Source organism: Antennarius striatus, chromosome 5, assembly GCF_040054535.1.
Source record: "Antennarius striatus isolate MH-2024 chromosome 5, ASM4005453v1, whole genome shotgun sequence".
Taxonomy (NCBI): domain Eukaryota; kingdom Metazoa; phylum Chordata; class Actinopteri; order Lophiiformes; family Antennariidae; genus Antennarius; species Antennarius striatus.
The window spans coordinates 4,893,920-4,910,677 of record NC_090780.1 but is presented as its reverse complement, the minus strand read 5'-3'; the positions used below and the strand labels follow the sequence as shown (position 1 = coordinate 4,910,677).

Sequence of the window (16,758 nt, the reverse complement as noted above, 5' to 3'; positions counted from 1 at the left end):
CTTTCTAAATTGCTGTTCTCTAACAAGGGGTTTAATGACAAATCACATGCTCTTGATCCATGAATCTACCCTTAATTCAACATCAATCAAAATTGATATTAAACAGTCCTCATTAAGTTGTTCACATTTTGACATCACGATGACACCTAACAACTGATCTACAGTATCTCTGAATAGCCTGGCTTCAAACAGGATGTTCTCAAATGGAAGTGGCCACTGACCTTTGAGTGTCACAGTGTCATCAGCAGGTTGCAACAGACATACAGAGAGACTGGAAGAGTCACGGAAAGGCATCGAAGTGGACGTCCTTTAGCCACATCCAGCCTCATCCCACGCTGATGACCGCTTTATTGTGAAAGCGCCTTGAGGAAGCGGATGATAAATGCCACTCAGCTCCAGGCACATTCAAGGGAGGTGAGAGGCACCCAAGTGTCACGTCAGAACAATCAAGACCATTTACAGTAGATCATTATCGCACCAACAAGCACAGGCATCACTGTCTTGTATGGACCAAGGAGCATTAATGCTGAATGAGGTACCAGTGGGCCTCAGTGCTGTTGTCTGATTCAAATAAATTCATGATGACTTGAAATGTTGGCTGTCAACGATATTGGAAAAGTCAAGGAGAACACTATACTTCAGCCACTGTTGTCACCAGACACCTTTAGCGGTGGTGTTGCATCATTAAGGAATGGTTACTGGAGAATAGGGCAGAGTGAGGGTCAAATGGAGTGACCCTCATTCCACACCTGTGTCCAATTGAAAATCTATGGAATCAGCCTTGTAACTGAGAACATGCAAACTGCACAAAAAGACCCAGGTAGACTCAAACTGAAGACCTTCTTTCTGTGTGGCAACAGTGTTACCCACAGAGCCATGTAACTGTACCCCAAAATCTCATATAACCTGACATATAACCCTTCAAGATTAGTGGGATGCCATGAATTAGCAGACAATTAATAATAATAATAATAATAATAACAATAATAATAATAATAATAATAATAATAATAATAATAATAATAATAATAATAATAATAACCCCTAACATTTTGTGTGTAGCATATATCTAACATATAGAATATATATCCATTTATCTGATTACAATTGTCTCGTCTTCAGCCGCTCATCTGAAGTACGGTTGCAGGTGTTGCTGTAGCTTATCCCAACTGGCTATGAGCAAGAAGAGGAGTAGACCCTAGATAAAATGCCAGCTCATCACAGGGTCACACATGAACAGACAACCTTGCACTTTCACACACAGCTGTGGACAATTTTATCACGATCAATTGACCTAAAGTTCATGCTTCTGGTCGTGGGAGGAAGCCGGAAAAGAGAGAACCCACGCAGACAAACTGAGAACAAGCAAACGGCACAGGAAGGCCCAGAATCAAACTGAAGACCTCTTTTTCTGTGAGGCAACAGTGCTACCCACAGAAGCACAGTAGTATATACAGTAATATATATTTCATCGATATACACTGTACATCATTGTAGTTGCTGTCTATCTTTAGACAAAGGGACCTCTGGCAAGAGTTGTATCTCTTTATCTCTCCAATTCACTGCCATTTAAGCAGCAACTTCACATCTAAATGCAACACTGATTAGCTGTGAAGACATCCATTATAGAAAATAGGAAACCCACATCAGACATTTGGCTCTAAACATCAGTGACAATTGATAAATAAAAACACACCGCTTGGCTGAAACTTTGCAAAGGCAGAAGGTAAGAAAATAAAAATATTTGATAGCTTAACACCAGCAAAAACAGGGAATCTTTGACTGTTTTTTCTCTCTAGCATAAACGGTCACAGAGCAATTAAGTTTGGATGTGGGTCCTAATACCGCCGCACCTGAACACTCACAACACACAGAATGAATGGAGGTGAAACAGACAGTATTATCACTGAAATAAAGTGGACACTCTTGACAACATTGTAGATTTGAACCATTCTGTGACTTTTCTGTTTCCATTCTGACTGAAGTCAGACATCTAATCAAACTCTACAGTTGGCCAGTTGGTTGGTGTTGGTGTGATAAAGAAAGGTCTCAAGGACTGCTTTACAAATTATCCACTAGATGGAAATGGATCATTTAGAAATGTATTTTTTGGAGCAGCAGAGCACTAAACAAAGTTGTCTGGTACAAAATGTTTTTGAAGAGAGGACTCACCATTAAAACTCTGGTTTTGGAGAAGCTCTTATTGACTCTATGGGGAAACAAAGTGTCATTAGACTTGACTCCATTCTAATCTATGCATCACTGAAAGCAAACCAAACAATACTGAAAGTAAGATTGCGGATACTGTTGCCGAAGCTTTTTGATAAATGTCAAAAAAATATATACTTTTTTGAAAGTGCTGTTTAATCTTCAGCAGTTGTTTCCACTGTCAACTCTTCGTTATTGATTGGAAGTTATATGGTTACTATATTTACAGTGTATTTGTTTAGACTAATAAGATCTCATTAATATTTATGGAATTACTTTATGACAAAAGGGATCTTCTGCTTTTCATGACAAACAAAAGTCTGGAATTCATTTTGTGACACAGGTTTGAAGAGTGTGTGTGGGCAGATTCAAAACGTTGGCTACATAATGAGATTTGTTGTGTTTCACAGGTCTCTAGTGTATTCCTCATGTTGGGCTCAACTGTATTCATTAATTTAGGTGGCAGAGCAGTATCATTAAAAAAAATTAAGTTATATTATTTTTGTACTGTGCTTTAGCTCAATTCATTATTTCCTTCATTATGCTTGTGTCCTCCTGTGCTTTGTATTTTCATTGTTCAAGGCTGACAGGGACACTCACCTTAACATCCACAACTGTGTGCTTGTATTTATGTACAGTGCGCCCTCACGCATTCGCGCGTCAATGATTGCGACTCCACCTCATTGCGGATTTTTGGTAGACAGTCACGTGATACAGTACACGCATTCTATTGGCTGACGGCATCTGGAAGTGTGCTCTGTTCCGTCAGTCTCGGACTTTCGTGAGACACAAAAGTGCTTTAAACAGTCAATAAGAGTGTGGGAAAATGTATATGTATAATATCATTATGGGGAGGGTTCATAAACTTTTAAATTACAGTAAATAATAAGATAAATAGATCGTGATCTCGGTCGTGGATTCCTCAATCTCGTGTGGTTCCTGGAATGCATTAACAGCAAAGAATCGCTGTAAATGTTATGTACACAATATATTTTCATCATAGTTAAAATGTGTGTACGTTGCTAACTGATTTGAAAAGGGAAGGATGTGTCTACTGCTAATTAATGCCTCTCACTCCTCCACCCTCTCTGCTCCCTTCCACTTTCTTCATCTGGTCCTCTGTCTGACAGACACTCATCTCATCTAGAATTGGTTTGACTAAAAAAGCAGGACAGCACAGCCAGTCTAAACGTATCCAAAAAGGTTGGTAGCAAAATAGTCAATCATAATATGATAAACAGGTACGTTAAGGTAAGGAAAGAGCAGTGGAAAACACATTTAAAAGGAATCCATGACAGGAATTTTGCTCTACTTTCATTAAAAGAAAGTACTAGTTCTATATTTAAAGTATCTGCTACAACGCAGAGCTAAGAAAATACAAAGACTAAAGTCGGCCAGAAATCAGTGACCAGCTTGGCTTTTTCTCTGTTGCTAAATTATATTTTTGAGTGAAGAGTGTATGGTGCTCCTGCCATTTACCCTACATACTAATAATGCAGGCCAAACTTTGCACACAGATATCCGGGACGCAAACGCCTGCCAATAAACGTGTTGATCAACCCACTTATGCGGTTATGTGTAGACATGGTCTGATTCAGGTAGTGGTTTGGTTTGTGCCGTGTGTTTTGACAGCGATATAAGGTGGGTTCTTTCTAAAACAGGGGAAATGTTGTCAAAAATGTGAAGCTCTTAAGACCTGCTACAGCAGACAAAAATGTTGTTTTTGAAACAAAACCCAATGATATGACCCAACCATAATCACAGGCTACACCTCAACGCTACAAAAGCACCCTCATTGTCCCACATACCCCAACCCCAACCACCACCAACCCTCACTGTACAGGTTTACTGTACAGTGAGTAACCCCCCCCCCCCCCCCCCACACACACACACACACACAGTGTACTGCCATCACTAAAATATACATGTTTTGCATACTTCCTTATTTTGCTGAGGCTTTCTGCAAAATGCCACACACTTCAAACCCATGCCAACTGATATTTTAGCATCCGGTAGATGTTGAACTAGAGCAGATGAAGCCTCGTGAAGCTTTGAACAGCAGTGAACTGATTGGGATGAAAAGCTTCAATGCTTCATGGGGCTTCATCTGCCAATCACTAGCTCTAGCAGATGCACTTTCACTCCCTCCATTCATCTGTAAAATAATAAAACGAAAACATGATTGTAATGGAAATGGGTGTGGCTTGGCCCCAAATGCAGTACACTGATTCATACTTTGAATCAGCAAAATCCTACAATAGGTAGGATGTAAATAGCAGTCCAAATATCAGACAAAATCCAGGAAACAAGCAAAACTAACATGGAATTCCAAGAAAGCTGAAAAGTAGAACAAGAAAATGACAATCTGAAAGTGAACTAAGGTTGGAGCAAAGCTTAACTAATGTGGAGCCTAATTAGAAATGTGAAGCAGGTGGCTGCAGCAACACAAGTGATAGGAATGGGTGGATTGAGGGTGAGTGAATTCAGGATACAGAGGACAGTAGGGAAAACTGGCACTGGGAGGGAAAAAACACGTTAAGCTTACTTTAACTACAGATTGGGTGGCTTCCAGGTCATGACTGGATCACCAACCACCCAGAGATATCTGCACCTCACCCTCACCATTATTTTGTGCATGTGCCATGATGCCATGTAACTTTGGCCTATCAAGTGTGACTAAACCAGTGTGTTAACCTTCATTCTTTTTAACTTTCTTTTCAAACCCATTACAGATTACAAAGATGCAATATTAAATAGTTGAAATATCCCTTTAATTTAAGAGCACAGAAATAATATTTAGTAGCATGCCCAAACCATCGGGTGCCAATATAGAGCTGCATGCTTAATGGATGGCTGAAAATCTGTAAATGTGTAATATTGGCTGGTTCGCCACATCTATGGCTCACCAACCCTTTATCTCCTGTTCTGTCTTCTATTTCACCCCACTCCTACCCCATTAACAAAACAGAAGGAAGGTGGAAGAATGTGTCTTACGGAAGACATGTTATTTCATAAACCTTTCACAGAACATGGTCTGTTGTCAGACATAACTTACCCTAGAACTTTAAAGAAGAGTTGGCATATGAACAGTGACATTAGCGCGCTGTTGCTGAGGGCTTGACTGCTGCTATGTGTTGAGAATGGAAAATTTAGTTTGCCAGTCAGTTACACGCTCTGTGATAATCCCCTAGCTGACAAGGGCAATAGACTGTTTTGGTGTTAACAGCAGGAGTGAGAAACAGGTCGACACATAAACAGCTATACCTCCATTGACAGAGGTGGAACCTGACACTTGAGAGGGAACATACAAATAAATGCAAGGCAACCAAACGGGCTTGGTTGTTGTGACAACACAAAGACGTGTTACCACTGAGATTTCATATGTTTATTTACAGCGTTGTCAATAACTTCACTTTGAGGATAATCTGTCATGAAATGATTTCTTTTTACATTGTTTGAAATAACTTGGAAAAGTTGAATTCTGCAATTCAGTTAAAATATCCCTTTATTAGTCCCACAGTGGGGAAATTTCCATTGAGGATTTTAGTTGTAGTAGTACAATAATAATAATAAAAATAATTATAATAATAATAATTAGAAGAAGAAGAAGATTGATGTGATTTTTAAAATCACGTTTATTCATGAAAGTCAAAATACATCACAGTTACATTGACAGAAAATCCAAAAGAGATTTACGCATACAGGAACATTTCAAAAACAAATTATATGAAATGTAGGAACATAAGCAAAATATACGTAAATTACACCAACGTCTGACTCACTCAACACAGAACATAAGACACCTTTGACACAACATAAGTTCGTAAAAGTGTCTAAATCATTCATAGCTCTGAAATTGTTAATATCGATTGTGATTTTTGGTTTACAAGTGACCCAGGGACGGCAGTCCCAAAAACAAAGTCCACCATCACCGCCTGGACTTGTTCCAGCGACATTGGTGGGGGTTCAACACAAGAAAAGCCGGTGCCACAACATTGATGGAACCAAATTATTTATAATTAAAATTCAACCTCTAAAGGACAGTTTTGATAAAATCCATTTCCAGTTTTTGAGCCTCCCTTCCACTTTCTCTAAAAATTTGCCCAGTTCTTTTCCATAATAGTCTGATCTTGTCCAGCCCACCTCCTACCATAAGAGCCTCACTCTTCGCCCAGCTGACTTTGGCGGAGGAGATTTCACTAAAAAGTTATACAGTGCATTCCAAAAAGCCTACATCATGCCAGTCATTGATTGCAATAACAATATCATCAGCATATACAAATATCTTAAAACCACGAGGAGAACCAGGAAAATTAAAACCGGAGAGGCCTGCTCTCAGCTAGTTTAAAAAAGGTTCCAGTGCAAGAGAGTAGAACATCCCTGAGAGGGGGCGGCCCTGTCTCACATCCCTTTGGACCTTAAAAGGAGCACTTAAGCCACCGTTAATCTCAAGTACACTCTCAATGTCTCCATACAGGGTCTGAATCTTGGCAATAAAGGTAGAGCTGAAACCAAAACCCTGTAGCGTGTGCCCCAAGTACGAGTGTTCAACTCTATCAAAAGGCTTTGCTTGGTCCATGGAAATAAGACCAAGTCCTATGCCCAATGAACTTGACAGTTCCTAAACATTGCAGATTAAATGTATAGTATCCGTGATTAGCCTGCCCGGTACAGAGTCAGTCTGGTCAACATGAACAACCTGCTTTTTGTAGCCTGTTCGCCATGACGTTAGAGAGGAGCTTATAATCTGTGCAGAGGAGGGACACCGTCTGCCAGTTCCTATGTCCTGCAAATTTTCTTTTTTTGGCAGGAGCGTGAGGACTGCCCTCCTACGGCTCAGGGGCAGCCAACTTGTCGTCATACTTTCCCTGAGCACGAAGAGCAGGTCCCCACCAATCACCCGCCAGAATTCTTTGTAGGGCTCAACTGGCAGGCCATCTAGGCTTTGAGACTTACCAGATTTCATCCCCTGCAGGGCTTTAGACAGCTCTTGCAGGGTGATGTCAGCATCTAGGCGGCAGTTTTGTTCCGCCAACAGCTGCGGTAGACCAGACAGCATGACAATATTTCAGGTTTCTCAGAGTATTCAGAGTGAAATAATGTTTCATAGAAACCTGTGTGTATCTACGGATTTCTGCACTGTCCTCCAGCAATATACCCTCCGTGGATTGCATCGAGTGAATCATCCTATTTTTGTGACTGAAATATATTTCACTGCTCCATTCTCGCTTCCAGTCAACTTCATTTTCAACAGTACCGTGTTTCTCTTGGACAAATAAAATACCTAACTTATTAACATTTATGAAACTAAAGAAAGAGGCTCTTTTCACCATGTCTCTTGCTCCATTCAAATTCAATGTGCCCAGTTTTACATTGCACATGCTGAAAAGGAGGTAAGAAAAGCGAACAAGATTCAAAGACCAACTATTTTTCCTCCACAATCTTGATTTTTTACTTTTGTCATGAGTTTCTTCAACCTAAAGACCTCTTAGGCCATAAAAAATGGTTGGTCAATTCCTTCTGAATCTTTTACATCATAATGGATGTTATCTAGAAATATGTGGAGGTCGGGAAAGAAAGCTTACACTTTGGCCCTCAAATTTTTTGTATCCTAGAGGAATTTTTTTCTCCTGCAGATCATATTTTCCTTATTTAACTTCTTTAAGACTCTCTCCATACTTCTTCTCGGAGCTATTTGCATCAATAGATGTCTCTGGTGTTTCCTTATCAATTTTTTGCACTTTGCTCGTTCTTGTATCAATGTTTTTTCTTTTAGGAGCTAATTTTAATATTCCTCCATCCCTTGGCATATCATCCTCCTCTTGTCCCTCCAGCAGAGACTCGGCCACTTTTTCATAATTCTCCCTGGCCCCTTCAGCCTCCACCAAATCACTCTGTGAGCTATTATTAACTTTATCAGTGCTCTGTGTGTCTATCACCTGTATAACCTTTGTTCCGTCACCTGTTGCCTCTTGATGGTGATGGTTGATGGCGATTCAGCGGGGGATGGAGTTGGAACCTCACTAGGCTGCGTTTGTGAAACCAGGACTGCAGCATTGGAAGTTACCATAGTCATTACAGCCACCGGATGTTTAACCTTTGCACTGTCATTTATGTCTTCTTTAACCTTTGTTCCATCACCCGTGACCTCTGTGTCGACGGCCGGCGATTCAGTTGGGGCTGGAGTTGAACGACTACAAGGCTGCGATTGCGAAATCAGGACCGCAGCACCAGAAGCCTCCACAAAAATTGCAGCTACTGGCTGTTTAACCTTTCCGTTGTCACCTGTATTCTGCATGTTATTCCGCGGCTCCGGGTCGGCAGTCAGTGACCCAGCGGGGGATGGAGTCAGAAACCAACAAGGATGTGGCCGCGGGGCCCGAGCCGCAGAACTGGAGGCTACCACAGCAGCATAAGAAGCAGCAACCACCGGCTCTGCAGTAACCACAGCAGCCGGCCGCTCAGCGGCCCCGACCGCCGGCTCCACAGCGGTTGCACTACACCCCCAACAGAAGCCCCTGCCGGCGCTCACCTTCTCCCTCTGGACAGTGGGGGATGAGATGCTTTAACGTTTTATATGAGTCAGGAGTCTACTATGTTGCGACAGCTCCCTCTCCAAGGCCTCGTGCTGAGGTGCGTTTGATATGATCACCCTTTTAGCCCGGTTAGCCAGGTGGAAGATGGGGGTGAAGGTGTTCTTAATCACCACACCGCTCACAACTACCTAGTGCACTTTTTCAATTTCATCGAGAAAAATCACCACTCCTTTGTCCATTCGGGAGCCTGCTTTCACGCTGTCATATCCGACCTTCTCTCCCACCGCTAAACACACCTCCCTCACTGAGCAGCTGACAGTCGGTGCCAGCCTTATGCGGTGCTGGCGAGTGAGCCATTCGAGTGAGGCTTCTTCCTCTTTGGTTGCCCACTGCTGGGCTACCATATCGCCTCCTAGTCCCTGCAAACGCCCTGCAAGTACTACCGAAAGTAACTGTGATGTAACTGTAGGTACTGAAACGTGAATATACGAGCAAAAAAGAAAAAAAATAGAGTGAATAAACACGCTAAGATGCCACACTCTCGTCACGTCCTTTCACCAACTCCTAAAACGTAGCCGTGGTTAGATTATGGTACACAAAAGCGTTTGCAAATACATTAAAAACAAAGCGAAAAATAGAGTGAATAAATGCGTAAAGACGCCACACAATCCTTCCTTTTGTTAGATCAAAGCAGAAAGAAGAAGAAAAAGATTTTTGATTTTGAAGAAGAAGTATAAAACAAATCCAAACAAGCATTCCAAACAAGATTGTCAGGAGCAATCTTGCTGATATTAGAAATGATATAATATCAGTACTCTTCTTCTGTGTGACTTCAAAAATAATGTTCAATTAACAAGTGAAGTGATTGCATATTTTCCTGTTCTCCATACAGTCCATTCCAAGCTGGCTAATGCAGTTCATCAACAGAGTTGGCAATGACCCAGAATGTCACTGGCTAATTTAATTTCCAGCACACATGAAGAAATTCTTTGACAACAGCCAAATGCATCTTTAGTTAAAGGACTACTTCAATGCCTGTCTCATTTCTTGGGGGGAAATACAGATTTACAACAACTTTAGCAAGGAAATTTTAATCTACACACACTCAAACCACCATTAGCCTTGTGGTCTCCCTAATTTGCCACACAACTTCAATCAACCACATTAAGTAGATGTGACTACACAGTGAGCTGAAGTCAATTTGATTTAACATGTAGCATGCAACTTATATTGATAATACGCCAAGAACAGAGAAAAATGTCAAGAGTCAGGAATTGTTCGCTAATTTTGCACAAAAGCTTAGATGAATCATTGCTGACTCCTCTTCTGCCAGTTAACTAATTAATTAAACAAATAATCAATACATCTCTGCATTTGTACAGCCACCATAAGCTATCCAAAGCAATGAAAAGCATAACATACTAAGTTGTAAATGACTGAGGAGAAAATAGCAAACTGTGACTTCTCCTACCAACAAGGTACCAGCTTTAATTTAAAGCATGACAATACTTTATTCATCTTAACCTGGCGTTCTCTTAATCTTCATTTTACCATGACACCTTCAATTCTTGAGAAACAATGTCTTATAAAACATGCAGTAGTATTGTTCCAGGGGGTTATGGTTTGAAATTCAAGTGGTGGGGTTGAAAAAGTTTGCTGAATGTACATGCGGGATATAGAATTTAAAAAATATATCTGTTCAGCCACAGAGTCAGTCTACTGGTTTTTAAATCATTTTGCCTGCTTCACATAATTGCATCCTCAAAATTTCCATAATTATAATGGAAGCCAAATCAGGAAGAAAACCGGCACAGGAGACTTAAAATTGATGCTCAAATTGGGCACAAGCTTTTCGAGCTCATCTCTTCGTGATTGCAATTTTGTGCAAACAGTCACGTTATCATCTCCTAAAGGCAATTTCCAATGAATTGCAAGCAGAAGATTTTCTTGCAACAAAATAAGGACAAACCAACAATTTGCTGGTATAAAAGTTTTTTTAAATGAATTTCTATGTTAAAGCTTTGTCTCTGTTGTTCTTTGGTAATTCACTAAAGCAACAGCAGGGCCTTTAACTACAAACTAAATATACTGAGCCATGTGAGCAACGACGGGCTGCTCTTAGGAATGCGCACTCAAAAAGGTCATCAATCCATTATGTTGTTCTCCTTCACAAAAAGCATGGCAGATAATTATTTCATCCTCCCACTTAGAAAGCTTTTACAACTGCTGTTATACACACATCTTAATGTGGCCTTAAGAACTTGCATTACCTGCCTTCTGTAAATAGCCACTGGTGCTTACAAGACTTTTGTTTGCACCGCTGATACTTGAGCCGAGCTTCTGACAATGGAGATAACCACTGATATTTGCTGTGAAAGATTGCTCCCATCATTCTAATCCATCCCAACATGGAGAGATGTCAGCAAACTAAAGCATAATTTTACAGATGACTCATATGTATTGAGACGGAATCTAGTAGATGTAATAAAAATCTAGTGGGTAAGACATCATGTGTCATGGTACAACGACAATTTAACTTGTGTCGTATAGTTAAACTTCCCATGACATGGTACGTGATCGAACTGGACGCATGATACAATCCGATTTTGAACCCTAATCAGTGAATTTAGTGACTAAACAACTTCACTAACTAACATAACTAACCACTTCACAATGTTTTTCTGGTTGCATTTTGCTGGTACCTTCCAATGGTCACGTATCATTTTGGGAAGAACTGGCAATAATCAAGTCGGTTGTTAGGGACCTATCGTTGATGGCATCAAACAATAACTGGAGGTCAGCTTTAGCTGAGTTTATCAAACGATTCCTGGTAGCCAGCAGGGTTTTGTGGACCTGAAGTGTGACACCAAATAATGGAGTCAGTATTACCAGCCCACAAAGTTATTATGTAAAGAAAAGTTCTTGGGTAAAATGGAGACCATGGGATGAAGGGTTGCTTTTTACATGAACGTACGAACAGCTCAATGGTCAGTCAATAGGTATGTAGGAACATTTAATAATGGTTTTAGTTTTCCTGCTTCAACAAAAAACCCTAAAACAAGTATGAAAACTAAACACAGGATAGCTATAGCGAGAGCAAACTCCAAAAATGTGTAATTGCAACAACTGCCCTCAGGGTTCACTTTTATTATTATTTTATTTTATCTGCACATTGGAGACAGGTGAAACGAAATTTCAGTGTCTGTGCTAACATTGTTGTTACATAGATTTTTGATAATAAAGGCTTTGACTTGACTTGACTTATGCAAAATTAAACAAATGCAGAATATATATCCATCACATTAGCTGGATCTACTCCAGAAGTCAATGTTCCCTGTCTTTGGGATGATGACCACTCCTTTACCCAGTTTGATAGAAATCTATCAAGAAGTTTAAAGGGTGAAGACATAAGTAGCCAAAAAGAGCCCCATCGCATAATATCTACAACTGCCATTCCAAAATGCAATGATTCTATCCTTTCTACAAGACCAACCTCTCAAACAAGTTTCATGTCAACTCATTAGTGTTTGTATCATTTTTCCCTTTGAAGGCAAACAGAAAAAGAAACTGGACTGATCATTCTGTGTCCTTGGTTGAATCAATTTAAATGTATCGTTCAGGCGCATCAATCATTTTTCCACATCACGGTGTCAACATTCCAAAAATAATATTTTTATTAGCAATTATTTAGTGTCGAGTGGCCATATCCACCCGTGCAGACAGGCCAGCTTTAGACCGGACTCCTACACCAAACTGTGCCCTGTGAATGCTTTCTAGGCAGACTTGGCGGAGCCCCCAAGCTGCAGAACACAATAGAAGTCATTTCATCATCCTGTGAATGTTAATGCACTGTCTGGATGAGCTGCTCATAAAATATGTTATTTTCATATCTCTAAGATTCACATTTTCACTGCTTTGAAACAATCGTATCTGACAAGATTGTGACTCCACAAAATCACATCCTTGCTCTTATTGTACACACTAATTTCTAACAAGTTGATGAGATATTCAGCTTATTCACAACTGCCAAAGAGAAGATTCATTAATGCATTGACTTCCCTCACTATCTAAATAAGCCTTCCACAGAATCTGTTCCAGTGACTGAATATTGCCTGACAGTCATTCTCAGGATGACACAACACTTTTATATAATGAAGCAGCAGTGCTATATTTTTAAAGTGTTTTCCTTAAATATAGCAGAATGCCCCCATCATTGTAGATATTAATCTTATCCATCTAGTTTGTTGTCCATTCATGGCCTGAACTGACTTTATGATGAAATAGTTTGTTAACTGACCAGCAACTCTCGTGGTGGAGCACATTGCATTGGAACACAGGGCAAATTATCATCTCCTTAATATTCCATCCATCCATCCATCCGTTTTCTAGACATGCTTTTGTCTGCTGTTGCGGGTCCCGGGGTGCTGGAGCCTATCCCAGCCGACTGGGAACATGAAAGCAAGGGACACTTCGGACTTGACGCCAGTGCACAGCTGAGCCACATGAAGACAAAGACAAACATACACACACACACACACACTCACACCTACAGGCAATTGAAGCTGGCAAATTCACCTGAAGGGCATGTTTTTGGAGGTGGGAGGAAGCTGGAGAACCTGGAGAGAACCCACATAGACATCGAGGAGAACATGCAAACACAGCATGCAGTGGGACTCGAACTGGGAACCACCGTGCTGTGTGGTGACAGCGCTACCCACTCTGCCAACATGCTGCCCACCTTAATAGTCAGTTTATTATTTTAAAGCTCGTTCAATTCTAATTAAAAAGTCTGTGAGTCTGAAGCACCAAGTTTTGACAGTCAATTGGCGCCATCGAGCGCTGATGTGGTTGAGCGTGTGCAATGCAACACCTTGCACAGTCTGACACCTTCCTCTCTCTATTCCTGAGATGCAACAAGTACACCGGCAATGACACCAACTCCAAAATCACAATCAGAGAGATTCATCCTCAATTGTCTCACCCTCCATATGCTCCAAATGTGTAACTCCTCTTCCTCTGAGGCATCCTGCTGAATGGCTGATGAGGACTCCCGGGTTGATGCAGGATGGTACAGCAGTTCACAGCACAAGACTAAGGAATCATCTCTTCCACCCTTTGCATTCGAGCCAGTCTCTTTCTAAAGCACAACTCTGTCTCTCCTCCCTCTTTGTCTCAGCCCTCATCTAGTCTGTGTGTGTATGTGCATGTGTGTGTCTGCGTGTGTGTGTATGTGTGTGTGTGTGTGTGTGTGTGTGTGTGTGTGTGTGTGTGTGTGTGTGTGTGTGTGTGTTCTGTCTGAGTGTGTTTCATGTGTGCTCATATCTCAGCCCTCCCTCCTTCTGTCTCCTCTGTGATCTATGACTAAGTTGTAGGAATTGCTGTCAACAGAAAGGTGTGTCCAGTTGTCCTGTCATCCTGGAAGCAAGCAGGATTTTTCTGATGCCCCGCCTGATTGAGTCCTTGTCATTTTCAGCTGAAACACATCCCAAAACAGTCATGAGTCTATGAATGCAACTTCCCACTGTGGCTAACGGCCAGTTCCCACAATGTGAATCCCGAGAGCTCTTTCCTGGATGTCCTTGAGGAATAAAAATGTGTAGCTATATACAGTAGATATACTATTCCATGCTGCTTCCTGACTGTTTAATGTTTGTTCCAATGTACAGTTTACATTCATTTGTACTAGTTTTTACTTTTCTCAGATTTATGTATTTTCTCTGATATTTACATGCTTATGAACTACCTTGTGGGGATAAATGAAATAAATTATTGAGTACTACTCGCTTACCCACAGAATAAGGGGAGCTATAAGTTCTTTACTGTAAATGACCAGTGAATCAGCTGTCAAAATGCTTGGAGTTGCAGTGCTACAGTATTTGACTTCCCACATCACATTTGGAAAGTTTTTTACAGGAGTACAACAAAATATGAATATTCACTCATTATCTTCTTATCCCCACACTGACAGAAAGTTAAGAGTCTTCATTTCCTCTTCACGATTTGATAATAACAACTGAATAGTTTTGCAAAATTTGTCTGAAGAAGAAAAATGGACTTACAGACTTTCTTTGAAAATACACTTTTTATACATTTTAGAAGCTGAAACAATTATTATAATGCATGCTAATGCACCACTTGATAAGATAAAGATCTTATCATCGGTATATTTTATTGTTTACGCACCTACTGCAATGCTTCATCACAGACAGCACAGAGGGCTCTGCAGATGTTGCAGACCAAGTGGCTTTGTCGAATCTAATAGCGCAGTTTTAGCATGAACGCTGAAGTATGCAGTGAGATAATCTGATCTCAGAGTACAGACCTTGAGCCGGTACATCTTCCTTAGACTGGGTTTGAGCTCAGAATTTCAGATTAGATTCACTGGAGTCAAGATTTAAGCAGAGTGTAAATAATTATTTTACATCAAACTGGGATCACATCAACTCTTCAGATTTGGATCACCATACTGGATCCTTTTATTTTATTTTTATTTTTTTTCCCAATCTTGTTTTTTAGGATTCTGCTGCCATGGAGCTTCAAAAATGTTTTCTGTTTCATAAAACTTCTCCAACATCAGTTGGGATGTGCAGCTAAAATTTTATATTTGGGTGAATTGTTTTTTCAGGAATCAAGATCACAGTCAATCATTAGGCAGAGATACTGGACGAGCCACGCCATATTAGAGGCAGAAGACATTTAACTATCATGTTAAATTTACAGCCTCACCATTAGCATTATTTGAATCCTCAAGAGATGTGTGATAGAATTCTGTCCATGTTAAGGACCGCAGCATCCCTTTCTCTACTCAGTTGGATGGTTCTTGCACCAAGTATTGCAATGTGAAGATGCTATAACTTCTCACATGAGACACTTGGAGATAAAATAAACTTTTAACAGTCCCACAGTGGAGAAATTTGTAATACCCATTGTTAGGATTTTTGTTTTCTCATGTTCTATAATATAAAGAAGAATTCTGCTCCTGACGTGTAAAAGAAGTGACTAAAAAGAAGTGAAGTTGGATTATCTGAGAAACAGCACCTGTCTCATTACTTGACCTGTTTTAAACCTGACGGTTCCTGATCAATAATGAAAATAAAAAAGACTGGACTGTGACCAGACTTCTCTTTAAAAGTCAAAGAAGATCAAGAGGAGCAGCTTCTTTAAATTTTATATACTGAATTTAATCCCCGCAGGGAAATTAGTGGCACACTAGTGGTTAGTTTGAATCATGCATATATATGTGTGTACAGGCCCTGAACACAGAAACACACACAACGGGCCTGTATGCATGCAGAGGAGGTAGAGTGGCAGGCAGCTCCTCCATGGTGCGCCCAAATGAGCAACTTGTAAGGGGGACGGTGCCTTGCTCAAGGGCAACTTGGTAGTGCTCCGGAGGTGAGCTGACACCTCCCACTGTCAAATCAAACCGCCGATCTTGAAACATTGGACGACCCGCTCTACCATGCGCTCTACCAATGACCCACTGCCGCCTGACAATATGATAACGACATCAGGGTGTGAGAGGAGTGATATCTCTGTCAATCTGCTGGCAGAGCATGTGTGCTTATGGTCAAACAACAGATGGCAGCCTTACAACTCTGACATCTACTCCTATTTGTCTCTTCTGTTTCTTTCTTGCTCATTTCCCTTCTCTCACTCTGGCTTCCCCTCTGCTCTCATCTCCCTACATAACCTCCCTTTGCCTCTGGGTGCCATCTCGCCTGTCCGTCCGATAGACTGTTTACCCGAGTAAATTATTTTGATGAGACGTTTCTGTGGTGTGTCTGCTTCAAGAACATTGAATGTCCTCTTGTTCCCTTTTCATTACTCCCAGTTGACTTTTAGTGATCCACTAAGTCTGATTGGACCCTAGCCAGAAATTTGTTGGAAATCAAATTGGAAGATTTTAGAGAGGACACAGAAATAAATAATTTATTGTGTTCCACCGAGGAGCCCTTGGTGATTATCCTGAACTGATGCTTTATAAAATAAAATAAAATAAAATCAATTTTTT

At 40.7% G+C, this 16,758-nt stretch overlaps 1 protein-coding gene across 8 annotated transcripts in view; it reads right to left on the bottom strand.

Moving 5' to 3' along the window:
* Positions 1-13,849, bottom strand: part of rap1gapb (RAP1 GTPase activating protein b) — a 56,629-nt gene extending 42,780 nt beyond the window's left edge. For all 8 annotated transcript variants that reach the window (XM_068316171.1, XM_068316173.1, XM_068316176.1 and 5 more), the window contains exon 1: positions 13,726-13,849. In XM_068316171.1, coding sequence (XP_068172272.1) covers positions 13,726-13,769 — 44 coding nt within the window. In that variant the 5' untranslated portion in view covers positions 13,770-13,849. The remainder of the gene's footprint in view (positions 1-13,725) is intronic.
* Positions 13,850-16,758: the final 2,909 nt, after the last annotated feature.